The following is a 22,760-nucleotide window of genomic DNA, read 5'->3' on the forward strand; positions in this document are numbered from 1 at the left end:
CTTAAATACCTTTACCTAAACTAAGGAGAAAAAATGTTGGAGAAGAATAACTCCCTTTATTTTTATTTTTATTTTTATTTTTTCTGATTGAATGTAATTCGGTCCCTCTTAATATATTGTCTAAGGAAGATAGCAGTGTTTTCAACATTTTAGAAAATAATAATTTGCTATGGACAGAGTATTTCCATTAGCCAAATGGTGTTGCTGTTAACCTAATTCAGGATGTTACTTAACAAATACTTCAGTAAAAACGTAAAGCTTAATCATAAATACTAAAAATTCATGGTGTAACTCACAAATTAGCGAAAATGCAGTGGATTAAGTGCAAAAATTTTCCTAAAATATTTCTCTACATAGTACGAAGCTGGTAATTAATCTGCACCCAAATCTTAATCCTAGACCAGCATCAGTTCAAAGATCAAGTCTGTACCAGTACCCAATTCAGCTCATGATTTCTAGCTCGAACGGAGTGATCCCTCGACCTCTCTATCCATCTTTAAGCTTTGGGGGTTTGTTATCTTTTATCATCCGGTGAAAAATTTGGCGAGAGCACAGCAACAAAATCTTCAACCTTAAATATGTCATTCCAATTGGTTTTCACCTGGAGCTCGCTGGTCTATGGTCGAAATAGAAGTCTTACTATCCTATCCATGTTTCTGTTCTATTTCTTTTTTCTCATTTTATAATCCTTATAATTTGTAAGTTTGTAATTTCTTCACCTTATTTTTATAACTGTACCTTTCTCAAAAAGTATTTTATAAATTACATTTTATATTTTGCTTATTTTGTGATTTATATCTCCACCTTGCTTTTAACGATTTTGTAACCCAACCCCTCTTTTTTCTCTATAATTCTTGTTTAACACATTGACGTTAAAATAACCCCTCCACTATTTTTCCTCTGTGTCCCTTTCCGTTAAGAAGGCGTAAGAAATTTAAGTATTTAATATATATTATGTACTATAAGGGAATATTTCTTTGTTGGTACTGTTTAAATTAATAGAGGATATTAAATGAGAATTATAAGACGGAGTTTGAATCATAAAATAGATAAAATATAAGTGTAACTTGTAAAATTTTTTATTTAAAAAAAAAACTCGATTATCAATAACGCTGTTATAAGATTAACCTTACGTGCCACATCTACGTCCACGTGGGGCCATGAACACGACCCAAATGTCTAAACCCAACAAGCAAACCGCCACCCACTTGAACTGGATATATACATATAAAAACTCCATCCTCTCCATCGATCCATTAGTAAGTAAAACCATGGCAACCCGAGAAAGTACGCAAACCAAGGACAAAGAGCTCCACGGAGGAGATCCTGGGCAAAGGGAGAAGTCCAACGCCGGGGAGACAGCGGAAGCTATGCACCGTGACTGCCATCTCGTCGTTCGCACGTCGATCCAACGGATGACGTGCGAAGGTGATCAGAGTAATGAAGGTGATACTAGAGGTGATGATGGGTCCGGCGACGTCGGACGGCGATGCCTCGGAGTTACGCAACAAGCCGATCACTTCCGGTGCGTCGAAGCTGTTGATGATTCTTAGGAGTAGGTCTGAGAGTTGAGTTTGATGTTTCTTATGTTGTTGTCAGGCTCGTAAGGGTGGTCTTTTGATGTGTAATTGTTATTACTCAAACTTATTACTCAAACTTTAGTTGTTCATCACTTGAATGATCCAAAGTTTGGTTGAGATTTTACATTCTATCAGCTAAATAATCCATCTTCCACAACTTTGCGGCTCAAACTCACTGATATAAACGATTACTGAGAAGTATTGGTGAGAAAATAAGGTGATGGTCATTCAATACAAACCCCGTGCTTTGGCAGATTGGTAAATGGCTAGAGAAACGAGAATCTCTGATCTCCGATCTCGAACCTACAATAAAAATAGAAAGGGGAAAAGGAAAAATACAACGTTCCCTCTCGCCGGAGGAGGATCGAGGGAGGAGCACAACACTGCTGCATCTTATTCCATTTGCCATCTATAACCATACTAACCTATGCCTGCTTATGATCTCTTAGGTATTGAACGAATTTATCCACGTACGTCTCCTGGAGTTCCAGGTTACCACATATATCTTTCATCTTCCTAGCATTCTCTCTGACCTCCTCTCCCTCTTCTTCCACCAACACAAGCCTCAAGGCCTTCATCACTGCATCCTTGGTAAAAGACCCATCTTCCTCATTCCTCTCAATCTCTACCCCAACCTTCTTCTCCGCCATGACCTGCGAGTTGATCCCCTGGTCGAATATCATCGGCAGCATCACGAGCGGCCGCCCGAATGCCAACCCTTCGACGAGCGAGCTCCAGCCGCAGTGAGTCAAGAAAGCGCCGACCGCCTCGTGGCCCAGAATCCCGACCTGCGGTGCCCAATCCATGGCGACGATTCCGCGCCCGGCAGTCCGGTCGATGAACCCGTCGGGCAATAATTCGACGGTCTCCGCCATCCCTGGCGGCCTCCGCAGAACCCAGACGAAGGTGAAGGTTGAGAGGTCTAGGGCTAAAGCCAGCTCATGATAGAGTTCAACGCTCAATGCAACCTCACTGCCTAAAGAAACATACACCACCGAGCCTGAAGTTCTCTTTGACAAAAAGTCAAACATCCTCCCTGTATTAAACTCCGGCCTTTCAGGAGTAAGCAAACCGACAGGAACGAACGGGATTTCGAAGGATTCCTTCAAAATCCTCAACCATTCGCCGTCGAACTCATCGCAACCTCGAATCGCGACGAACTTGCAGCTCCCGTACACCGTCTTCCACCTGTCTTCAACCTTAACCTTGGGCACGTCGGAGCGTTTGTTCTCCATTATGTGTTTGATCTCGAAGCTGCGAATCCGCAGCGGGAACGGGAACGAGGAAGGGGAGAACTCGTTCTTGAGGATTATAAACCCAAAAAACGCCGCGAAGAAGGACGGGAACGTGTTAAACACCGCGCAGGGGACGCCGAGCTCCTCGGCGATCGCCGGGAGCCAGAAGGGCGCGAAGTCGTGGACGATCCAGTCGGGCTTCGGCGAGAGGTCGCGAAGGAAGTCGGCGACGGGCTGCCTTAGCTCGTCGAAGGCGTCGAAGAGGAAGTCGGCGATGGGCCTCGGGAGGTCGGTGGTGGACTCGGCGTCGGCGATGGTGGAGTGAGAGGAGTGGGGGAGGGGGAGGGGGACGAAGCGGATGAGGGAGGAGAGGGAGGAGGGCAGCTTGGGAAGACGGTGGAGGTTTCGAGGGGTGGAGAGGAAGGAGATCCGGTGGCCGAGGGAGGCTAAGATCTTGGAGAGGTGGAGGTAGGGGATCATGTGGCCGAACGCCAGCCATGGGAAGACGACGATGTGGAGAGAGTCCTCGGCCATCGGTGATCGGGAGATCTTCTTCCGGTTAAAACAATCTCTAGTTTCTAAATACATTTTCCAAGCTAGAGGGCGAGAGCCCGAGAGGGTCTTCGGCTTGGTCAAACATCTTTCGATTATAATATATTTAACTCTATACATTATAATAAGCAACACATGAGCATTTAAGAACTTCCTGACATAGTAGTACTTTATTAAGTTATATATTTTAAAAAATATTATCCTAAAGAAAGAGTTGTCATACAGTAATAAAAATTACTTATAAAATACTTTGTAGTTAGTTTTTGACAAAATATTTATAAACTAATATTAATAGATAAATATTAAAAATGCTAATTTTAGTTTTTTCTTTTTTTTCTTTTTTTTTTAAACTTCTAGTAAGTTAATTATAGGGGTCCTTTCTAAAGAGCAAAGTTCAAAGGTTGAGATCTAGCTCTTCCTCTAGGATAATTCATCCCACTTTCAAAAAATAAACCATGCTGCAAATCAATTTCAGGACTGAAGCTAGGCAACTCTCATCTTTTGTTCTCCTGTAGTGCATTAGTGAGATTAGCAAGATGAGACAATTGATGAATGTGTAATTTAGGGGAAGATTTTCTTTAGATAATGTAATTTTTTTTAGATGGTGTTGATGGGCTCAAGAAATTTGTTACTCTATAAATTCCATGGATCATGCGTCCTTAACAACATGAGTGTAGTTCTCGCTATTAATTTCCACAAAATCAGAAGATATCAAGAAAAGTTTATCATCTGGGACTCATCTATTCCACTAAGACCTCTTTCAGTGTAATATGTAATTCTATCTCAGGTATAGCTTTTCTTAATTACATGGAGAAGAAACTAATTAATCCATCAATTCTAGCCTGTTGAATTAATTAAAACACAGAATTAGAAAAATCCAATAGTCAGAAGCAAATTATTAGAACAACATGGTTAAAAACTGCTCTGACATTATATAATCTGCGAAGATATAATGGTGGCTGATTTGTCCATCACTGAAGCAGTTCATAGACTTTATCTTCGCCACTATTTCAATTCTAGGATGGTATGAATCTCATTATGAAATCCAGAAAGAAGTAAAGAAGAAAGCTTTTGGATATTTAGCATTACCGAGAGAGTATCACCACAAACAGAATGGAAAATTTACGACACCAAATGCTGTTTGGTTAAGAGAAAAGAAAGAATAATCTATCATTTCATCACAAAAACAAGCATTAATGTTTCTATGTTACGATAAAAGAAGCAACAACAATTGTAAACCAAGTATTTCTGGCTTGAACTAAGCATACTTGTGCTGCCACATTACTTCCTTAATGAATTCTCACATTGGGGAGATGACGAACCTGTGGCTGTGAGTAATCGAATCTGTCCAGCTCCTTCAAATATATCTGTGCACTAAGATGATCAATACCACTAAGCACATTTAAGTTCTTACAACGATGTAAATGCAGCACCTGAAGATTTCGCAGTGCACCTTTATCTATCACCACTCCATTCAATCCGCTCATGTTTACAAGACAAAGGGTCTTCAAATTTTCATAACTTCTCACTTGGAAGTGCAACCATTGACTATCATATGCCTGATCTAGAACTAGGCACACCAAGTTATGCAGTTCTGGAAGATAGGGTATTTGGTTCTCCCTTCCACTTAGTCTAGACCCAAAGAGATACAAGTGTGTCAAGTTGTGTAGTAAGCTGAACCACCGAGGAACGTTCCCTAAATGACCATTCAATATAAGCTTCTGAAGATGAGGTGGAGGAGGAGAGAGATTATCCAACCTTAAACTTTGGCCCATTGATGCCTTAATAGACAAGCGGAGAAGGTGTTCCATCTTGCTTACACAATTGCAGAAGTTAATTCTATGTTTTGCATCAAATCTTGTAACTCCGAGGCTTCTAAGCTTTGTCAAGTTTCCAAGTTGAGTTAATACATCATTGTCTGCCTGGATGGTCCTTAGTGTCTGCAACTGCTTCAAATCACCTATATCTGATGGAGCCGCATTGCCTCTTAATATGCCACCTACATTTAGATACTTCAGCTCATGAAGGTCTATGTCCTCCACGAATAAATGTCTCAGGTTCTGAAGCTTAATTACTTCTCGAGGCAGCCGCTTCACTTTGGTTTTCCAGAGATCCAATGTCTGAAGGTTGTAAAGCCTTGCCAAAGAAGAAGGGATTTCCCCCACATTAGTCTCTCTTAAGCTCAAGTAGCGCAAGTTAAACAGACCAAAAATTTTATGTGGCACCTCTGTGATAGGAACACCTCTCAAGTTTAAAACTCTCAGCAGCCTGAAGCCTGAACAAATCATTTTTAGCGAAGAGAAGGAAAGGTCGCTGGTGAACACATGCAAAGTTCGCAGCCCGGCAAGATTTGTGCTCGACCGAGCTCCTTCAATGCTTTTGAGAAGAGATAAGCGGCGAGTTTTTCTGTTTAGTCTTGCTATGCCATCAGGTTCCACCATGCACAAGTTTTCATCTTTCGCAATGATAAAAGCTAACTCTCTCATGAGATCATGAACTCGGCATGCCTTTGGTCTTCCAGTGTCACTCCTCTTTGCAACTTGAAGCATGCTCCGACTGATGAGCTGTTCAAGATAGTTCTTCGCTATTTCTTCCAATGTTGTTCCTTGTGTCTCTTCAATGAAACCTTCTGCAATCCACAACTTAATCAACATGTTGGTCTTGATCGGGTAGTCCTCTGGAAAAAGTGCACAGTATAAGAAACAACGCTTTAGATAATAAGGCAAGTGATTGTAGCTAAGCATCAGTGATCGTTCCACCGGTTTGAGGATCTCATTGTTACTCAGCTCCCACTGGAGATATTGACACATCCTCTTCCATTCAAAGGCTGTCCTCTGCTTCAAAGACATAAGACGACCAATCATCATAATCGCTAGCGGCAAGCCTTTACACTTCTTTATCATCTCTTCACACCAGTGATGCAGATGCTTAGGACATGATGAACTCTTGAAAGTGGCTTTGAAGAAAAGAGCGCAGGCATCCGTGTGTTGCAATGGTTCAAGGGCTAGAAGACGGTTTCTCGATAGAGAGGAAGCTACATCATGATTGCGAGTTGTAAGCAAAATCCTGCTCTGAAATTCATTGTTAGGAAAATAACGAGACAATTCGTCCCAAACACGAACATGCCATACATCATCTAATACGATCAAGTATCTCTTTTGAGACAAACATTCTTTAATTTCTTTTGTTAGAGTTGTCATATTCATGGTGTTGATGCAGAATGTACCCGTCTTGCCTTTCATCATGCCTCCAAGCAGTTCTTCGGCCAGCCTGCGTAGTAGCTCCTCGATGCTCCAGGATATAGAAACTGATAGCCAAGCGCGAGATGCAAAGTGCTTCTTTGATCTAGGATGATTATAGACTTCTCTGGCCAGAGTGGTCTTACCAAGACCACCCATTCCATGCACTGAAACAATTATGTGATGTTGTTCTCCACCCATCAGCCATTCAAATAATAACTCCCTGTTCTTCTCTATTCCCATTTTACTTTCATCTTCATCAAAGAAAGGCTCCTCTCTACGAGTCTGGCTACTTTCAGCAGCAATTCTCTCTCTGGGATTTTGTCTCCCATTATACCGTTTAGATCTTTCTGGAATTTTATGGATTAGAGCCTTGACTTCCTGGATCTCTTCAGCAATGTGGCAAGCAGCTGTACGATCTGCAGGGAAATGGTGGACATTATGACATAAACCAACTAGTCCACCTCCACCACGACTATGTATGAAATCCATAAGCTCATCAAATATGTCCTCCACCTTGTATGTTGCCTCCTTTACTTGATCAATCCAATTGACCATGCTCTTGTCAAGGCTGTTCCCTTCAGCTTTCATCTTTTCAGCATCCTCTAGGAATCCTTGCATGCTTTCAAGCTCACTCTTGATCTCATCAAACTCTTTTCCAACTTCGGTTAGTCTAGCATCACGCAGAACTGAACCAAGGCCTCTTACAGCTTCTGAAATAACAGCACTAGTGATTTCTTGAATCAGGAAAACCAGAAAGGCGTCCAACATGTTTGTATTCCCAAATGTTTGTACTTCCTCGAACTTCAAACTTGAAACATATAAGATTGGATTGATTTGTAGAACAGGCAGGAATTGCAATATTGTTGACTTAGACACAAGGCGACTTGGTCTGTCTAATTGCAAGTTTACTAAGTCTTTGCCAGCATACCACATGGTTGACTAGAAATTTTCTTTTTTTTTTAACTTTACCATCAAAATGAATTGATTGGGTATCTCTGAACAACGTGTTCATGCTTCTTCTTTTTTTTTATCTCAGCTAGGAAATAAGAAACCCAATATATTCTCTTTCAAATTCAAAGAATATATATCTATAGATTATGCTGAAGTAAGCAACTTGCTCAAATCTATATTGTTCAGTTTTACATGTCAGACAGGGAATCAAATACGAAACCAATTGAACAGCTAATGAAATCCATGGACACAACTGCAAAACGAAAATGAGACAGCAATGCAGGAGTGGGAACTCCAATCATACCCTGATCTTGAATGATATTCCAGAGATGTTGGTACTTGCTAGTATACAGCTCAACAAACGTGCTTCTTTGCAGGATCGTGTTACATTATTTTTAACATAGAAAGAGAATAAACAGGATATCTGTTAATGTATCTTCATGATATGCAAGAAAAAAGTAAACTAAGGAGCAAAACCTTCTGATGGACATTCAAGAAGTTGTCTTTTCTTTACGCAAGGTTGTTTGGATTTATTTGAAGTGTAGATATGCTACATGAATATTGAACCTCTCATTTAGATCCAATTAATCTCCATCTCATATTTGTCAGCCTGTCATCAAAGATTGGCTAAGTAGCTATTCTTATCTACAACTTCCAGAAATTATGGATTATAAGTGTCACCATAGTGGCTCAATTGCTTAAGTTAGGTTAACTAAGTGGAAAATCTCATCGTTGCTACACCAATAACCCTTGTTTGAATGTAGAAGATGAATGCTTTTGGCGAAGAGAAGATAAAATATTTAGATCTTAAAACTCAAATGTTGACCTTGACTCGTTATTACTCTTTGTTCTTTTAATTTTGCCCTAGTAGAGGCTGCATATATCTTTGCATTGTTAAAACCAACTTGCTGGCATCTATGATGTAGAGAGTGATATTGCAACTCCCAATGGACACAAAACCATCCAACTTATAGAATTGACCTTGACTTTGCTATGTCTATATCTACATTTCTCTTTATGATACCATGGTGGTCCTAGTAGAGGCTCATACCTCATCTTGAAACTTAAAACCAACTTGTTGATATTTATTATGTGGAGAGTAACATTACATTTAATTCCCACTAGAGACAAACCATCCAACTGATGAAAGAGAGACACAAAGACTAGTTCATACAACTGGCAACATGCCTCTTCAATATGGCAGAAGTTGCTAATTGCTAGTTTTAATCATTAATCTAGCTTCATGCCATTGCTAGTTTTAATCATTAATCTAGACAAATTGCTCTGTGGCTACCACATTATCCTAAGAAAAATATAATCTCTATGTCACTTCAGCATAGTATAAATTCAAACGAATCCAATTAGGGCACAGAGTACATCAGGTATTACTCTAATTTCTCAGCATGAGCAACATGTATATCAAAACTTGGATAGCAGGACAATCAAAAAAATGTGTAACGCCGGATTGAGCAATCTCCGAAATCTTTATAACTCTGCAATATATCTTATGGACAGAGAAAATTTAGCATACCAATGTCAGTATAAAGTAAAACAGGAAACGAATTTACTCAGTTAATAGTTACTCGATTGTATTAAATACCAAAAAAGAAACTTCTAAAGGAAATAAAAGAGGGATCTTGAGGAATAGACGAGGCAAGTCAACTCATTAGAGGAGAGGAAGTCCGTTTTTTCTTTTATTTTTATTTTTCTTTTATTTTTGAACAAATGAGAGGACGTGGGTGACGAGCCTACTTGAAAAAAAAAAACTCTTCACTTATAGAATAACTTTTAATTTATTTAAACGCGACCCATTTATTAATAAATTATTTGGGTTATTAAATAGATTTTTTTTGAGTTATAAACAGCAAATATTTTTGGATTATAAATGTGTTTTTTCGTATTATAAAATGAGTTTCTGGTAATAAATAGGTTATCTTGTTATAATCGGATTAGGCAGATTGACTTATTTATAATCTGAACTTAATTAAAATAAATCTAAACTCATATAAAAGTCGAGTTATTGTATTAAATTATTGCGTCGAGTCAATTTTTAATACCCCTAATTAATCCTTATTTCATAATAATAGTTAAACGTCATTATAGCTTCTAACCTTTAAGCGGATTTACTCATTTATAATCTAAACTTAATTAAACTAAACCTAAACTCATCTAAAAGTCAAGTTATTGTATTAGATTATTGCGTCGGGTCAATTTTTAATATCCCTAATTAATTCTTATTTCAAAATAATAGTTAAACGTCGTTAGAGCAACTCCAACCGGCCCGGTTGAGCTCCAATGGGACTTTAAAATTAGCTCCAAATTTAAAACTAGGAATAGTGGGGGCTCCAAAAATAGAGCTCGACTCCGTTTGTCATTTCAACCTTTTGAAAATACTAAAATTGCCCAATAATTATTATATTCAATAATTTTAATTTCATTTGTATCTTTTATTAAATAATTTAGTTAGTTAAACTGAGTATATAATTAGTTTTACTAATCGGTTTTTAACAAAAATAATACCATTGGAAAGGTCTCATCGAGACCTTTAAAATGAGTCTAATATTAAATTATTTTTGAGTTAATTTAAATTTAAATTTTTTATTATTTATAAAAATGAGTCTAATATTAAATTATTTTTGAGTTAATTTAACTTTTAAATTTTTTATTGCTTATAAAAATGAGTCTAATAAATTATGGGGTCCTAAAATATAAATACTCAAAATTATTCCCGATCCTTTCTATGGGAGAGCGGGGCTAGCCGAGGTCTCCACCTCCAGAACTGGAACACGGTGACGAGCTCGAAGGCCGAAGGGGGCTTAGCGATAAGAAAGTTGGAGGCAAGGGCGGCGCTCCTCGGGAAACTAGTATTCAAATATCTGAATCGGCAGGAAAGCCCGTGGGTGAAGCTACTGAGAGCCAAGTACGACGAACTTAACCCCTGGATCCCTAGCATTCCAGCTAGGGCTTCATGGGTTTGGCGAGCGTTGGTTAACACGACGGTCACAATCCGAGGCGGGTGTCGCAAGCAGATAGGCAACGGAAGAACGACAAAAGCGGCTAGTGAACCTTGGCTATCTGCGATACCATAGAACCGGCAGCCACGGCAAATGCACCTGAGGCTAATGAACGAAGAAATGCTTGTCAGCGATCTAATAGCTAAGTCCAGGGGACAGGCGGACCGACTGGTGATGGAAGTCGGACTTGACCTGGCTTTCCAGATTGGCACCACAGAGCTAACGGAGGCGGCTGGGCCGGATAGGTGGATCTGGTGGCCGGAGCGAGCGGGAGAACCCAAGGCTAAATCCATCTACGCCTTCATCAACCCGACGGGTCAAGATAGTTGGGCAGGATGGACTGATCTTTGGCGACTGCGGGTGGCCCCGAGAGTTCGCCTGTTTGCATGGAAGCTGCTATGGGGGAGGCTGACAACGCGGGCGCGCCTCTACGCGATGCGAGTCGGCCCGGACGAGAATTGCGCCATGTGTGGGATACATCGAGAAAGTATAGCGCACCTGTTCTTCACATGCAGGGTTGCGAAAGAAATCTAGCGAGCGCTGGCAACAAGCCAAGGATGGGGTGACGAGTGGCCATCCATGATGACGGAAGATTGGATCACCACGTCCTGGAACGCTGACCCGGAGGAGACCCTAGACTGCAAGGCAATAATAGCGTCCACGTTGTGGATGCTTTGGAAGCTGCGTAACGCTAGGGTTTTTGGCAGCGCTGAGATGCATGTTGACATGCTAGTCCGGCGAGCTGTCCAACTTGCTAAGGACTATGCAAAGCAAGGTCGGCCAAGGTCCACTCGGGAGAGGCCGCAGGTGGCAAGGTGGACACACCCAGCGGAGGGGTGGATCAAGGTCAACGTGGACGGTGCGTTCTCCAGGGTGGATCGTCTTGGAGGGGCAAGAGCTGTAATAAGGGCTGCAGACGGTACCCTGGTAGCGGCAGCGTGGGAACCGTCCGTCGACGAGTCGTCGCTACGAACCGAGGGGCACGCCCTCTGGTTGAGACTGCGACTTGCGGCGAGCTACGACAAGGTGGAGGTTGAATCTGACTCATTGGAGTTAGTTCGAATCATGCAGAAAAGAGTCAGCTGCCCGTGGGAAATTAGGGGATTAGTTGCTGAGTGTATTGCATTACTCAGCTCTTTTGTAAATTGTCACCTGAGTCATGTAAGGCGAGAGCGGAATAAAGTGGCCGACTGGGCGGCCAAATGTGGTAAGCAGGGTCTGGGGGCTGTTCGGCTTGGGCCGACGGACCCTCTCCCCATAGAATTATGTAACCTCATTTTGGAGGAGGTCGTTATCCCGGCAAGCGGATAGGTCAGCCTAATATAGCTAGCTATTCACAAAAAAAAAAAAAATACTCCACAGGTTGTGGCAGCTGCACCATCTGTATCTACAGTTGTAATTATTGCAGTGTGTGAGCCTCGAATGAACTGTCAAACTACATCCACGAGAACAATAGCAGTAAAAGTAAAACCACTGATGCATTCCTGTGGTAGATAAGGAGCTCAACTTCCTCTAATGGTGAATCAATCTACCTTCGGTGATTCACTCTCTCTCAAAAAGGATAACAACAGTGGTACCTGGAATTGATTACAGCCATTTTGTTCAAATTGATTTTCTATATCACAAGATTTAAAAGCAGCAAAACCAATAAATGATGAATATTAAATAGCCAACATCAGCTTTTTGGTTCATCTGGCATTATAAATTCATATACATAAACAAATAGGAAACATCTCTTTTGCTCTTCCATACTCCAACCCCTCCAACACTCCTCACATTATCACATCTTCAACATACTTCTGCATTAGAATCCTGAATGATACATGCTGCCACTATAATTTGTCATTCACCAAGAAAACAGAACATGTTTTCACAACATAACCAATAAATATTATAAAAGTATTGAATATCTAAGAATCGGCCGAACCAGCTTGCAGGCAGCAGAACCATTTTTTCTGCATAAGAAAGAAGTCCACAGTGATAACAGCTGAAGATAATGGAGAGAAAAACTTTAAATTAATTTTGCATGTTCGATAAAACTAAGTCTAATTACATCTGTAGTGAGTTCAGCTAAATATCAAGATACGAGTCAATCTGAGACTCAAGAGTTCTACTAAATACAGCATATAAAATAAGCAGAGAGCTTACTGAATTCGTCTTCATAGCATATGGCCCATTCTTAAATGTCTGGTCATCCTTCCCTGGTGAATCGGACTCATTTGTGGTGCCTCCTGTCTTCTTCTCATCTCTAGCTTTATTGAAGATCACAGTGAATCCCTCAGCAGATGAAGGGTCATTGACATCCCACTCACCAAATTTTGGCAATGGTCTTCCCTTGTCCTGCTAGAAGCCAAAGAATTTTTATTAGAAAAGATAAAATGATATTGCTAAGGAGAGATGTCACAACTTATTTGTTTTCAACTTATTCTAGATTCCTATATCTCTGCAATTATTTTTGAATGCCTGATTACTTTCGATTCTGTCAATTTTTTTCATGTTCCTCAGCAATGAATTATTTCCATTGTCATGGAATCTTGGCTTAGTTATTCATTTAATCATCGGCTTATAAATTATGCTCTCCGTGTTTAAATCCTACCTGATTCAAATTAGACTTTCTGCTAATATCAGGGTCTAAGTTCAGTACAAAACCAAACATAAGTTTTGGTAAGAGGAAATGTTTGTGGTATTGTTGGGTTCAGCAATAAATTGGTTCAGGGCAAATAATTAAAAAGAAAGATACTTGGACAGGATCCATAAAGAGGTACAGAGCACCACTAAGATATATGAGAAACATTGGCAATAAAAACTAAAGATCAAAGAAGGGCTAATGTTTCAAAGTCAAAATACTTGGATCTAATGGATCTGTGGTAATACTTCACACAAGACCAGATTTTTAAGTGATTTGCAATAATAGCTAGAATAATAAGAATTAAGAAACTAAATATAATTATATATATTCAAAATGGCCATAATCATTAGATGACTACACAGTTTCCCAACAGCCTGATATTACAAAGAGAACTATTCAGGTGGCAAAACATCTGATTAACAATACAGTCTCGTCATCAAAGCGCTTCTCAAAAAAAATCATGAAAGAGAGAAAAAAATATATAAAAATCAAAATTTTCACATACATTCTCCATTAGGTTTCCTTACATGTTTGTTAAATAACAATAACTGGTTTTTCCTGATGATCTCATAATCCATTAAAATTATGTCTAAATCATATTTTTGGCACTCTTCCAAATAACCAGTACAGTTTATGGAGCACCAGTAGCAATTCAGCACTTAAGCTGAACTTGATTGAATTGATGCAAATCAATACATATCAGGGCAAGGTTTGTGATAGAAGACAAGGTTCATGATAGCCAAATTTTCTTCAAAAATACAAAACAGATCCACTTACATTGATGAAATTTGTAAATTTGATGGCGGTCAAATCTATCCAAAGAAAAGATCATAGGATGATTTGGCAAAATCAAGATGGTGCCTCATTGAATAAGCATAGAAGGGCACCCAGATAAAGCTAAGATACTTTACAAATGTTGGATAACAAGCAACAAATGGTGGTCAACAAGCAATAATAATATTCAGCTTATCAAGCTAGAAACCTTGCAGAGAAAAGGGATTATGACATTTCAACAAGTAAATGTAACCCAATTACTTACAGCGATTATGACATTTTAACAACAGCAAAGAAAGTGTCCTGAGTGTGAGCTCAGAGATTGAGATTATAAAAGCATGCATATAGAGTTAAGGCACAGATTTGCAAGAGCGGATATTAAATGATTCTACATCAACTTAATGCTTATCAAGTTTGAAAAATTGCCATAAAGAAAAGATTGTGATATCTCAATAACAAGTAGGTGTACTGAACCCATCAGAACAACAACAACAAGTCGTTCATCCCAAATATTTGTGAACAGCTAATAATCATCCAACCATTGACATCAAAAATTTGAAAAAAAAAGGTACCACCTAATAATAGCCTTAATTGAGCTGGACGACGGACTCGTATTGCTTAAGAATACCCTTTAGGGCACTTATGACCATTAACAGCTACTTTATGAACCAAATAGCTGAAATCCTGTTTAGCTAAACATGCTAGGTAACAATATATCCAATCCAACCAAAATGGTCTAAAAAAACCAATGGATTTTGCCTCTACTTTTAATGTACCAATCCATACAGCATTAATCTTCAACAAATATACCAACTTAATATACTGCCATCGAACTTACTCCAGAAGAAACAACCCATAAATGAATTAGACGACTAGAACTTATTCAGAGACAAAACTCCTAGCAAAAGCAGCCTGAGAGCCCTTCCAGTACAGCGAAATAACGCATCATTGGACCTCCAAAAACAGGGACTCCACGAAGCAATGTACAGTAGCTCTTTTATGGCATATCAATTTTACCTCAAGACAAAGTGCACAAAGAACACTTCCAACAAATAGTTTCACAACAAGAAAGCATTCAAGCCAGTTACATGATCCAAAAAAGTTACACCAATAAATCGAACAAGCCCAAACAGATCAGCAATCCCAAAGAGCTACCGAAAGCAACCGATCAAAACCATCTCCAGAAGCCAACCAACGATATCTAATAAGCATCAGTAAACTAAATCGCATCGTCAATTCAATCGACACCACAAAGAACAGGACGCCGAAAAACGCCCAACCCTAAGAGCAGATTCCTCTCAATCCAATCGAATCAAACATCTCTAGAGAAAAGCAAGCACGAGGGGTCCAAATATCCTGCTAAAATCGAGAAATAATAAGCAAAACCCAGCTGCTTACCGACATAAATTTTCCCGAGAGGAAAGCAAGCGAGAGAAAGAGAGAGCAAGCGAGAGAAAGAGAGAGAGGTCAATTTCTTTTGTCTCGTAGAGTGGAAATAGTTATTGTATTTATTTTTCTATGCGGGCATGTGAGCTGTGAGGGTTCGCGGATACCGAGGCAACCGTTAAGATATAACGGCGATTATTGACTGAGAATTTTGAGTATAACGGCAGTCTAGGGTTGTTTGGTCATTATTTGGCTAGAAATAAAATTCGTCTAATTTGAATATAAGCTGAGTTGAAAAATTAAGCTAAATTTCAAATTCGTATTTGGTTTAGAAAAAAATCTCGAGCCAACTCGTTAACTCGTTTTTGACTCATTTAGCTACATTTAGTTTAGAGCTCATTTAAGGCACAATGAAATTAATTCATCTAGCTCAAAAAATGTAAGTGGAATATCTATTAATAAGTCAAAGACTGTTGGAATTTTAACTGCCATCCTAAAATTCATGATGCATCTTGGGATGCTTCTAATTGCATACAAGAAAAATATCATAATTCTTTGTTAATGTAAATCAATAAGCCTCCTTTTTTTTTTCTTTCTCTCTTGAGATTGAAAAAGTTTCAGCTTATCCTGTAATAAGACCACAATTTTCTTCAGTATTATCAGTAAATTTGAATAGATGGCAATCCATGAATCCATAACACATTCAAATGTTTTATTAAGATATCAAGAAGATTTATTACCACATGAAAACTTCACATAACATCTAAGCAGGGTACAAATTCTCTTAAATAAAAAACTTCCTCACATAATCGAGCTCTCGACTCCGGCTTGAGGCCTGCATGTTTAAAACCCTAATCAGAAAGGAGGCAAGTATTAAAATGATGTAGCTAATACTTGAATAGAATTCTATTTACCACCAGAAGTGTCCAGGTTTTGCTTCTGGTGAAATTAATTCAACTATAATGAAGGTGCAGCTAAATTGAATCTATTATGTGAAAGCCTTTTCTAAGATCCTTATGAGGTCTCTTTGTTATAAGCTCAATAATGGAGGAGCATTTGAATCTTACCAACTTGAAATTGCTTACACAAGCTCCAAAACAAGTGCAGATGCTCCCCCACCACCATTGCAAACACCAGCGACGCCAACTTTGCCGTTCTTCTGTCTAAGAACCTGCAAAACAACAAGATATATAATATGCTCGGCTCAATCACTAAAAAGAATTTGAAATGATTAGTGTCCGTCTTTAATATGCTGGAAAGGAAACAGAAAAACAATGATTACTATGAAGTTTAGATTTTTCAGCCACTGTTAGATAAGGAATCACAATTTTTAAAAGAAATAAAATCAGCTAAGTTCTAGGGGTATGATGCAGACCCCTAATAGAGTAACCAAAATGCGAGCTCCACTGCAACCTAGAGGGTGTCCTAAAGACACAGCTCCACCGTGTACATTGACCTTTTCCTGCAGATGGAGATAGGGTAAGTTACAAAATAAAGCAAAACCCAACTAAAAGTCTGCCAAATATTCATTTTAAATAGCCTGAATAAGTGACACAAGCTTTTTATGCGATAGCTAAGGATGATATTACTACAAAAGAAACCACGCTAGGACCTAGGTACATAAAGGAATTTGAATGACTTACTGGAAGAAGCCCAAGAAGCTTCTGGTTAGCAAGGGCCACAACCTGCCAACAAGAACTTGAAGTTTCACATTTCATAATAAGAATCAATCAAGGCAAGCAATTGGAAAGAAGATCAACACATACAGAAAAAGCTTCATTTATTTCGTAATAATCAACTTGGGAAGCAGTCAAGCTAGCATTTGAAATAGCTTTTGGTATAGCAAGAGCTGGAGCGGTTGTAAATAGCTCGGGCGCCTGCATGAGAACTCATTTGAACAGGAGTAAGGTAAAAAGGAAAAGAAAATGACGCCATGGTACTATGATTCAACGTACTCAAGATAGAGAAATCAGGTTAACAGTATCCAGGCCTTTTGAATTCTATTAACTCTTCTAATTTAATCTACAACAGACACTTGTATCTTTAGTATGATGGGTGTCTCTACTTCGTACCTGAGCGGCATCAGCATATCCTGTTATCTTTGCAATCACTTGCAACCCTAGTTCTAGAGCCTTCTGCCCACTCACTATTACCAATGCAGCAGCACCATCACTGCTCCAAAATTATTTAATGGAATAAAGAAAGTGAGTGACAAGATACGGTGAAATAAATATTCAGTGATGCTGATGATAAGAAGAAAGAACAGATTCTCACAGAAGGTACAGGAAATATATAAAGAAATGAGGTAAGTACCTTATGCTAGAGGCATTTCCAGCTGTAACGGTACCACCATTTTCCTTAAAACTTGGCCGGAGCTTCTTAAGCTTAACAGGGTCAAACTACGCAGAGAAAGAATATTAAAAGATGTTCAGATTCAGAAATATACACCAGTTATAAGAATCCATGTGTGAACTTAAACCAATAAGATAGCAACAAGGAATTGGTATTTTAGTAAAACTTGATTAGAGTATTTGTAGACTACTTGGAGTTGATATGCTAAAAGAAATTGAAGAGGTAGGGTAAAAAGGTGATAAATTATGACAAATACTTAAGGTAGTATTCCAACCATGAAAATGGATTGCGATAGTTTTGTCCATGATGTGTTTTAGGTTTCACTTTCTTCTATATAAAGATTGAGAAGTTTGAATGCATAAAGGATTATATTTGCCTCAGCTGCTTGACATTCCTTATTACACAAGGAAGAAGTTCACTGATTCCGTTACTTCACTCAACATAACATTGACCAAAGTTCAGTAGAAGAGTGGAAAATTGATAAGTACTATTTAATTATTTCTAACATGAGGCTACTAGAAAGTATATTAAGTCCTAACTGGTTCACACAAAAATTATGGCCCATAGACTGTAGGTAATGTCATCAGTACCAATTTAGGAAACCTGAATATGATTTTATTGGGTAATAATTCTTTTTACAGCAAAGCACTGATCTGAGTTAGTGAGGTTGATCTGAACACCTAAGTATAGCAGTCTAATTTGTATGAACTCTGCTCTCTGTATCTTCTGATTCCTAGATAACTGTATTACAGAATCCCGATATTAAATCCACCAAGTATGTACAATTTGAGATTCAGGCATGCGGAATTGGCAGGAGGCTCAAGGTTAGGGACATCTTTTTCAAGTATTAAAAATGCAATTAGGATGCCGTTCTAGTTAATATTCACCAAAATAAGCACTACACAGCATATTTGCCAAATTAATATGTTCTGCTACCGTTTCTTATGCCAGTATTTCACTAGTTTTCATTCGAGAAAACCTGAGCCTCCAGAACTGATCCTGCATCATAATCTCGTGTATCAGAGGTGTCAGCTGCAAGTCTAAAGGCCCATCACTAAATGATGTAACAACTGCTTTTCTAAAATCATGAATGACAATTTCCTGTTGACTCTTTTTTAACAACACAAGTGATTTACTTCCCTAACCTTTAAAATAGCTGTTGAAAAGTTGGTGATATTTGCATGATGTACTGGACAGTTTAATGGACATAGAGATAAAGTATAACCTTTCTCTCAATGTTTGATAATAACACATTTAAATGATGTCAGCTTGCAATTTGAATGAGAGCTCAATATGCTTTCATCCATCGCAAATTATTTTTTGCATTTCCTTAATAAGATTCCAGGAATTAAGATGAAAAAAAGGCAAACTTATTTGCTAATAGATAAATAATAGCTTAAACAAAGAGTAACAAGCATATTTGAAGTCTGTAAATACCATTGCAGTGCGTAAAAGACATAACAGGTAATACGTTAAAGGACTTCACCTTTTCTAGACTTTCATCCTTATCGACTATAACTGATGGTCTTCCTCTACCTGCAGAAACTTCAACCTGCATAACATCATATGAGGAAAGTAACCCAGACCATATAACGAATTACGTCCTAATTTTCAAGTTATGGTGGAAGTAAGTCAAACCGGAGCAATCTCCCATGCAAAGGAACCACTATCTCGAGCAGCTATTCCACGCTCATTGCTTTGAATGGCATAAGAATCCTACAGGAAGGAAAAAAAGAACCATATATAGAAATAAGATTGTAGTATCCACATAAGATAGAGGTACATATTACAGTACAACTAACTCTCACTGGCATAAATGTTGAAACATGATCCAAAAGAACAATGATCAAGTTCACTCAATGTCATTAACCTAAGATCTTGCAACTTTTACCTGGTCTTCTCTAGTTATGGAATGATTATCTGCACATAGTTCAGCACACATTCCCATGGCGAAATCATTATAGACATCCCAAAGACCATCTTTAAGCATGCCATCGACAAGAGTATCATGTCCAAATCGAGATCCTTTCCTGTGTTGAGTTATATGTAACAATAAAGCCAGTAACAAGTGGAGTAGAATAAGTATCAATATTGAGATAGTTATAACTCTGAAAGATTGCAAAGGGAAAGGAGGTTTTGAATTTTTAAAATGACCAGGAAGTACATCTGTTAGAGAAAATTCAACATTGAGATATGAAGAGTACTTGAGGTATATTAAGAAAGAAGAGCTCCCAATAATCCAATCATATTTATTTATCATTGGGATTTCTTTTTTCTCCTCGATGTATCAGGCCATACATATAATACATATAGATAGATGATTTGGTTTCTTATCCATGCCATATTCCTTTTATTGTATTGATACATAACAAAATTATGAGAAGTCAATAGAAGAATATTCCATTCTTTGTACCCCAATAGTTGGAGGAGAAAAAGTGGAAGAGTTGAAGTAATGAAATGGTATTATATGGGATGAAATTATAGGTGACAAGTGGAGGGAAGATAAAGAAGAAAGGTGTGGATGGAGTTTTGTGGAAAGGTTTGCCCTTGGCTCAGACACATACAACTTCATCAAATTGACCAAGCATTTACAACTCTATCCAAAAAGAAGAGCCGATCCGAGTTATATGGGACTCTCTTGGAGAATCTCAATTTTTGTGCCTATGATATGCCCACAACCCAAAAAAAAAGCTCTTATTAAGTCTATTTATTTCTTCTTATCCATATGAGTAATGAGATTATAATCAAGCCAAACATCCGCTTGATGATTATAAAGCCGAATTATCATAAAACACTGACCTTGCTTCAGCAATATATTTGGGGGCATTTGACATGCTTTCCATGCCTCCAGCCACAACAACATCATTGATCCCCAGTTGGATAGATTGTGCAGCAAGCATTGTAGCTGTAGACAGAGGAAAATCATGCTATGATAGATATTTGCATTGTATAATTATAAAACAATGAAACAACAAAGATTAGCCCCACCCACACCTTTCATCCCAGATGCACAAACTTTATTAACCGTAGTACAGACCACTGCATTAGGTATTCCAGCACCTAATGCAGCCTGTCTAGCAGGAGCCTGCCCCAAATTAGCACTCAAAACATTGCCAAAAAAGACTTCTTGCACGAGTGCTGGATCAACACCAGCTCTTCTAAGAGCACCTGAATATATCAGAAAACAAGTGAGGTCCACTTTCTCAAAGCAGTATGGAGGTTGTACTAAAAACAGTGGAGAGAAAGAGAGGTTACACAGAAATACTGGGGGTCATAGTCTTACATTCAATCACTAGAGATCCAAGTTTCGTGGCAGGCAAAGACGATAGAGCACCTAGGAAGCTCCCCATGGGAGTACGTGCAACCCCAACAACACATACATCTGTCCAGAGGGAAGAAAATTAGGGTGAGGACTACTTTACATAAGCAACACCAGAAACATGGAGTTTGCATCTAATAACTTCTATGCATCTTTTCGACTCAAGAACCCACACTGCTAGTATTAATAGTGAAATCCTTGCTAAAGTAGACTCTCCAGTTTATAGTTTGTTAACATGGATAATCTCAGATGACACCCTAACATATCCATATAAATTCCCTCCTAAAAGTGGAGCAGATCAAATTACACCGTGTTCCATATGTTGCAGAGAGGAGCATATTATAGTTATGCACAAAAGTTGCTTTTAACTTTTTTAAGTATATCCATTATTCAGAAAAGAGGACAAGAATCTAATAGAACTGCCTTAATCTAATAGAAACTTCTACTGTGTGTTTGAGTTGGTGGTTGAATATATATATATATATATATAGGATTAACTAAAAATAGGAAATGCTAACAAGAAATCAGATCATCATAAAGAAGTACTTCATGGGCTAGATGTTTTGCTGGTGATATGTCATGCACATGTGGAGGCAACAACTTCAATAGTTTAAAGAAGAGGGAACTCAAGACATAAAAGCATAGAGATAGAACCAACTTTATATATTTTCAACATAAAAAAGCGAATCATATACCTCTAGGCTTAATATGGTCCAAAGTTGCTGCTGGAGACATCAGTAAATCTAACTCGAGGCAACCTAATCAGCTGAAAAGTACAGAAGATATGAACATAAATACATAATAAGAGATAATTATCACTACAAACTGCACAATTAGTGCACAAATTTGAAAAAGCCAAAAGATTTTTTTCTCGGATAATTCATAGCTAGATCAGCAAACAATCACTTAAATCGCCAATAAAAAATTTAAAACATAGATCTCTTCAAGATTAACATAAAATTTATATATAAGAAACTCTAGCATACTAAAAAAATTTCTGTCCTAAAAGAACCCGTGCTTGGAAACCAAATTGCAAAACTTATTAGGAATAAAGGTAAACTTTTTTGAATGAAAACTACAAGATGGCAACATTATCAGCTTGTATTCGATAAGAAGCTCTAAACTACTGAAATTTATTTGTCATAACAACAACATGTCCATCGAAAGCAAATCGCAAACACTCTCAAGAATGAAAACTTGTTTTTCTTAAATAAAAAAAAAAAAGGTGCATGATAATAGTATCTCTCCTTTTTTAGCAAAAAACGTACCAATATACAAAAGTAATCAGACTAAAATGGTGAAGATCTCGATCGGTAGAACACGGCCCAAAACTATGTTTCAGAGAGGACGAGATCACATGAACAAAGGAGAGCTTAGATCAAGAATAGATACAGAAAAGGAGATTTTTTGGGGGGGTTTGGCGGAAGGAAAGGGAACACAAAGAAGCTACCTTTGGTTCTGGATCGAGGACGACAAGAGCGAGGAGAAGAGCTGGGGAGCATATATATAAACAACGAAAGAAAAATGGGGGGATTCACTCTTTTTGCATTTCGCCCCTTGTAAGATCTTCATATTAACGAATTGGTACTGCTTGTGGACCTGATCTACCAACAAACATTAAAATTGATGGCAAATCTATATTACAAGTTTGGTGCGTAAATGCAGTATATTCCAAAAATAAGATTTTTTTTTTGAAATCCAAAGGAAGTCAAATAATCGACTCCAA

The 22,760-nt window shown here is 38.3% G+C and overlaps 4 protein-coding genes across 7 annotated transcripts; all 4 read right to left on the reverse strand.

Moving 5' to 3' along the window:
- Window positions 1-1,781: 1,781 nt before the first annotated feature.
- Window positions 1,782-3,479, reverse strand: LOC140794636 (putative UDP-rhamnose:rhamnosyltransferase 1). The gene has a single exon (XM_073146741.1). The coding sequence runs from the start codon at window positions 3,401-3,403 to the stop codon at window positions 2,006-2,008; it is 1,398 nt and encodes a 465-aa protein (XP_073002842.1). The 5' UTR covers window positions 3,404-3,479; the 3' UTR covers window positions 1,782-2,005.
- Window positions 3,480-4,508: 1,029 nt separating this feature from the next.
- LOC140794730 (disease resistance protein RPM1-like) lies at window positions 4,509-8,041 on the reverse strand. Its single transcript, XM_073146873.1, has one exon. The coding sequence runs from the start codon at window positions 7,540-7,542 to the stop codon at window positions 4,657-4,659; it is 2,886 nt and encodes a 961-aa protein (XP_073002974.1). The 5' UTR covers window positions 7,543-8,041; the 3' UTR covers window positions 4,509-4,656.
- Window positions 8,042-12,202: 4,161 nt separating this feature from the next.
- LOC140794822 (protein NOI4-like) lies at window positions 12,203-15,483 on the reverse strand. 2 transcript variants are annotated; one of them, XM_073147058.1, is made up of 3 exons: window positions 15,376-15,483; window positions 12,723-12,914; window positions 12,203-12,529 (listed from the first exon to the last, which is right to left on the reverse strand). In XM_073147058.1, the coding sequence occupies exons 1-3, from the start codon at window positions 15,379-15,381 to the stop codon at window positions 12,485-12,487; spliced, it is 243 nt and encodes an 80-aa protein (XP_073003159.1). In that variant the 5' UTR covers window positions 15,382-15,483; the 3' UTR covers window positions 12,203-12,484. The 2 variants fall into 2 exon arrangements, with proteins under 2 accessions (XP_073003159.1, XP_073003158.1); XM_073147057.1 differs by having other exon boundaries at window positions 12,723-12,917; window positions 15,376-15,481.
- Window positions 15,484-16,052: 569 nt separating this feature from the next.
- Window positions 16,053-22,542, reverse strand: LOC140794823 (acetyl-CoA acetyltransferase 2-like). Of its 3 annotated transcripts, XM_073147062.1 has the most exons (16): window positions 22,485-22,508; window positions 22,303-22,365; window positions 21,730-21,800; window positions 20,999-21,097; window positions 20,710-20,883; window positions 20,515-20,620; window positions 19,607-19,745; window positions 19,354-19,431; window positions 19,202-19,267; window positions 17,677-17,762; window positions 17,436-17,535; window positions 17,130-17,240; window positions 17,007-17,048; window positions 16,739-16,825; window positions 16,431-16,534; window positions 16,053-16,198 (listed from the first exon to the last, which is right to left on the reverse strand). In XM_073147062.1, the coding sequence occupies exons 3-15, from the start codon at window positions 21,767-21,769 to the stop codon at window positions 16,445-16,447; spliced, it is 1,218 nt and encodes a 405-aa protein (XP_073003163.1). In that variant the 5' UTR covers window positions 21,770-21,800; window positions 22,303-22,365; window positions 22,485-22,508; the 3' UTR covers window positions 16,053-16,198; window positions 16,431-16,444. The 3 variants fall into 3 exon arrangements, with proteins under 3 accessions (XP_073003163.1, XP_073003162.1, XP_073003161.1); XM_073147061.1 differs by lacking the exon at window positions 22,303-22,365 and having other exon boundaries at window positions 22,485-22,542; XM_073147060.1 differs by having other exon boundaries at window positions 22,303-22,508.
- Window positions 22,543-22,760: the final 218 nt, after the last annotated feature.

This window comes from Typha latifolia, chromosome 9, assembly GCF_019914945.1.
Source record: "Typha latifolia isolate L0001 chromosome 9, TyphaL0001v2, whole genome shotgun sequence".
Lineage (NCBI taxonomy): Eukaryota > Viridiplantae > Streptophyta > Magnoliopsida > Poales > Typhaceae > Typha > Typha latifolia.

What these genes read in the sequence shown, in the direction of transcription:
- LOC140794636 (XM_073146741.1), bottom strand. Translation starts at nt 3,403, where the DNA reads ATGTATTTAGAAACTAGAGATTGTTTTAACCGGAAGAAGATCTCCCGA.
- LOC140794823 (XM_073147061.1), bottom strand. Translation starts at nt 21,769, where the DNA reads ATGTCTCCAGCAGCAACTTTGGACCATATTAAGCCTAGAG. An exon ending in GGACCATATTAAGCCTAGAG is followed by an intron (nt 21,098 to 21,729) that starts GTATATGATTCG and finishes CCCTCTGGACAG; the next exon opens with ATGTATGTGTTGTTGGGGTT. An exon ending in TTGTGCATCTGGGATGAAAG is followed by an intron (nt 20,621 to 20,709) that starts GTGTGGGTGGGG and finishes CTCTGTCTACAG; the next exon opens with CTACAATGCTTGCTGCACAA.
- LOC140794730 (XM_073146873.1), bottom strand. Translation starts at nt 7,542, where the DNA reads ATGTGGTATGCTGGCAAAGACTTAGTAAACTTGCAATTAGACAGACCA.
- LOC140794822 (XM_073147057.1), bottom strand. An exon ending in ATGCTATGAAGACGAATTCA is followed by an intron (nt 12,530 to 12,722) that starts GTAAGCTCTCTG and finishes TTTCTTATGCAG; the next exon opens with AAAAAATGGTTCTGCTGCCT.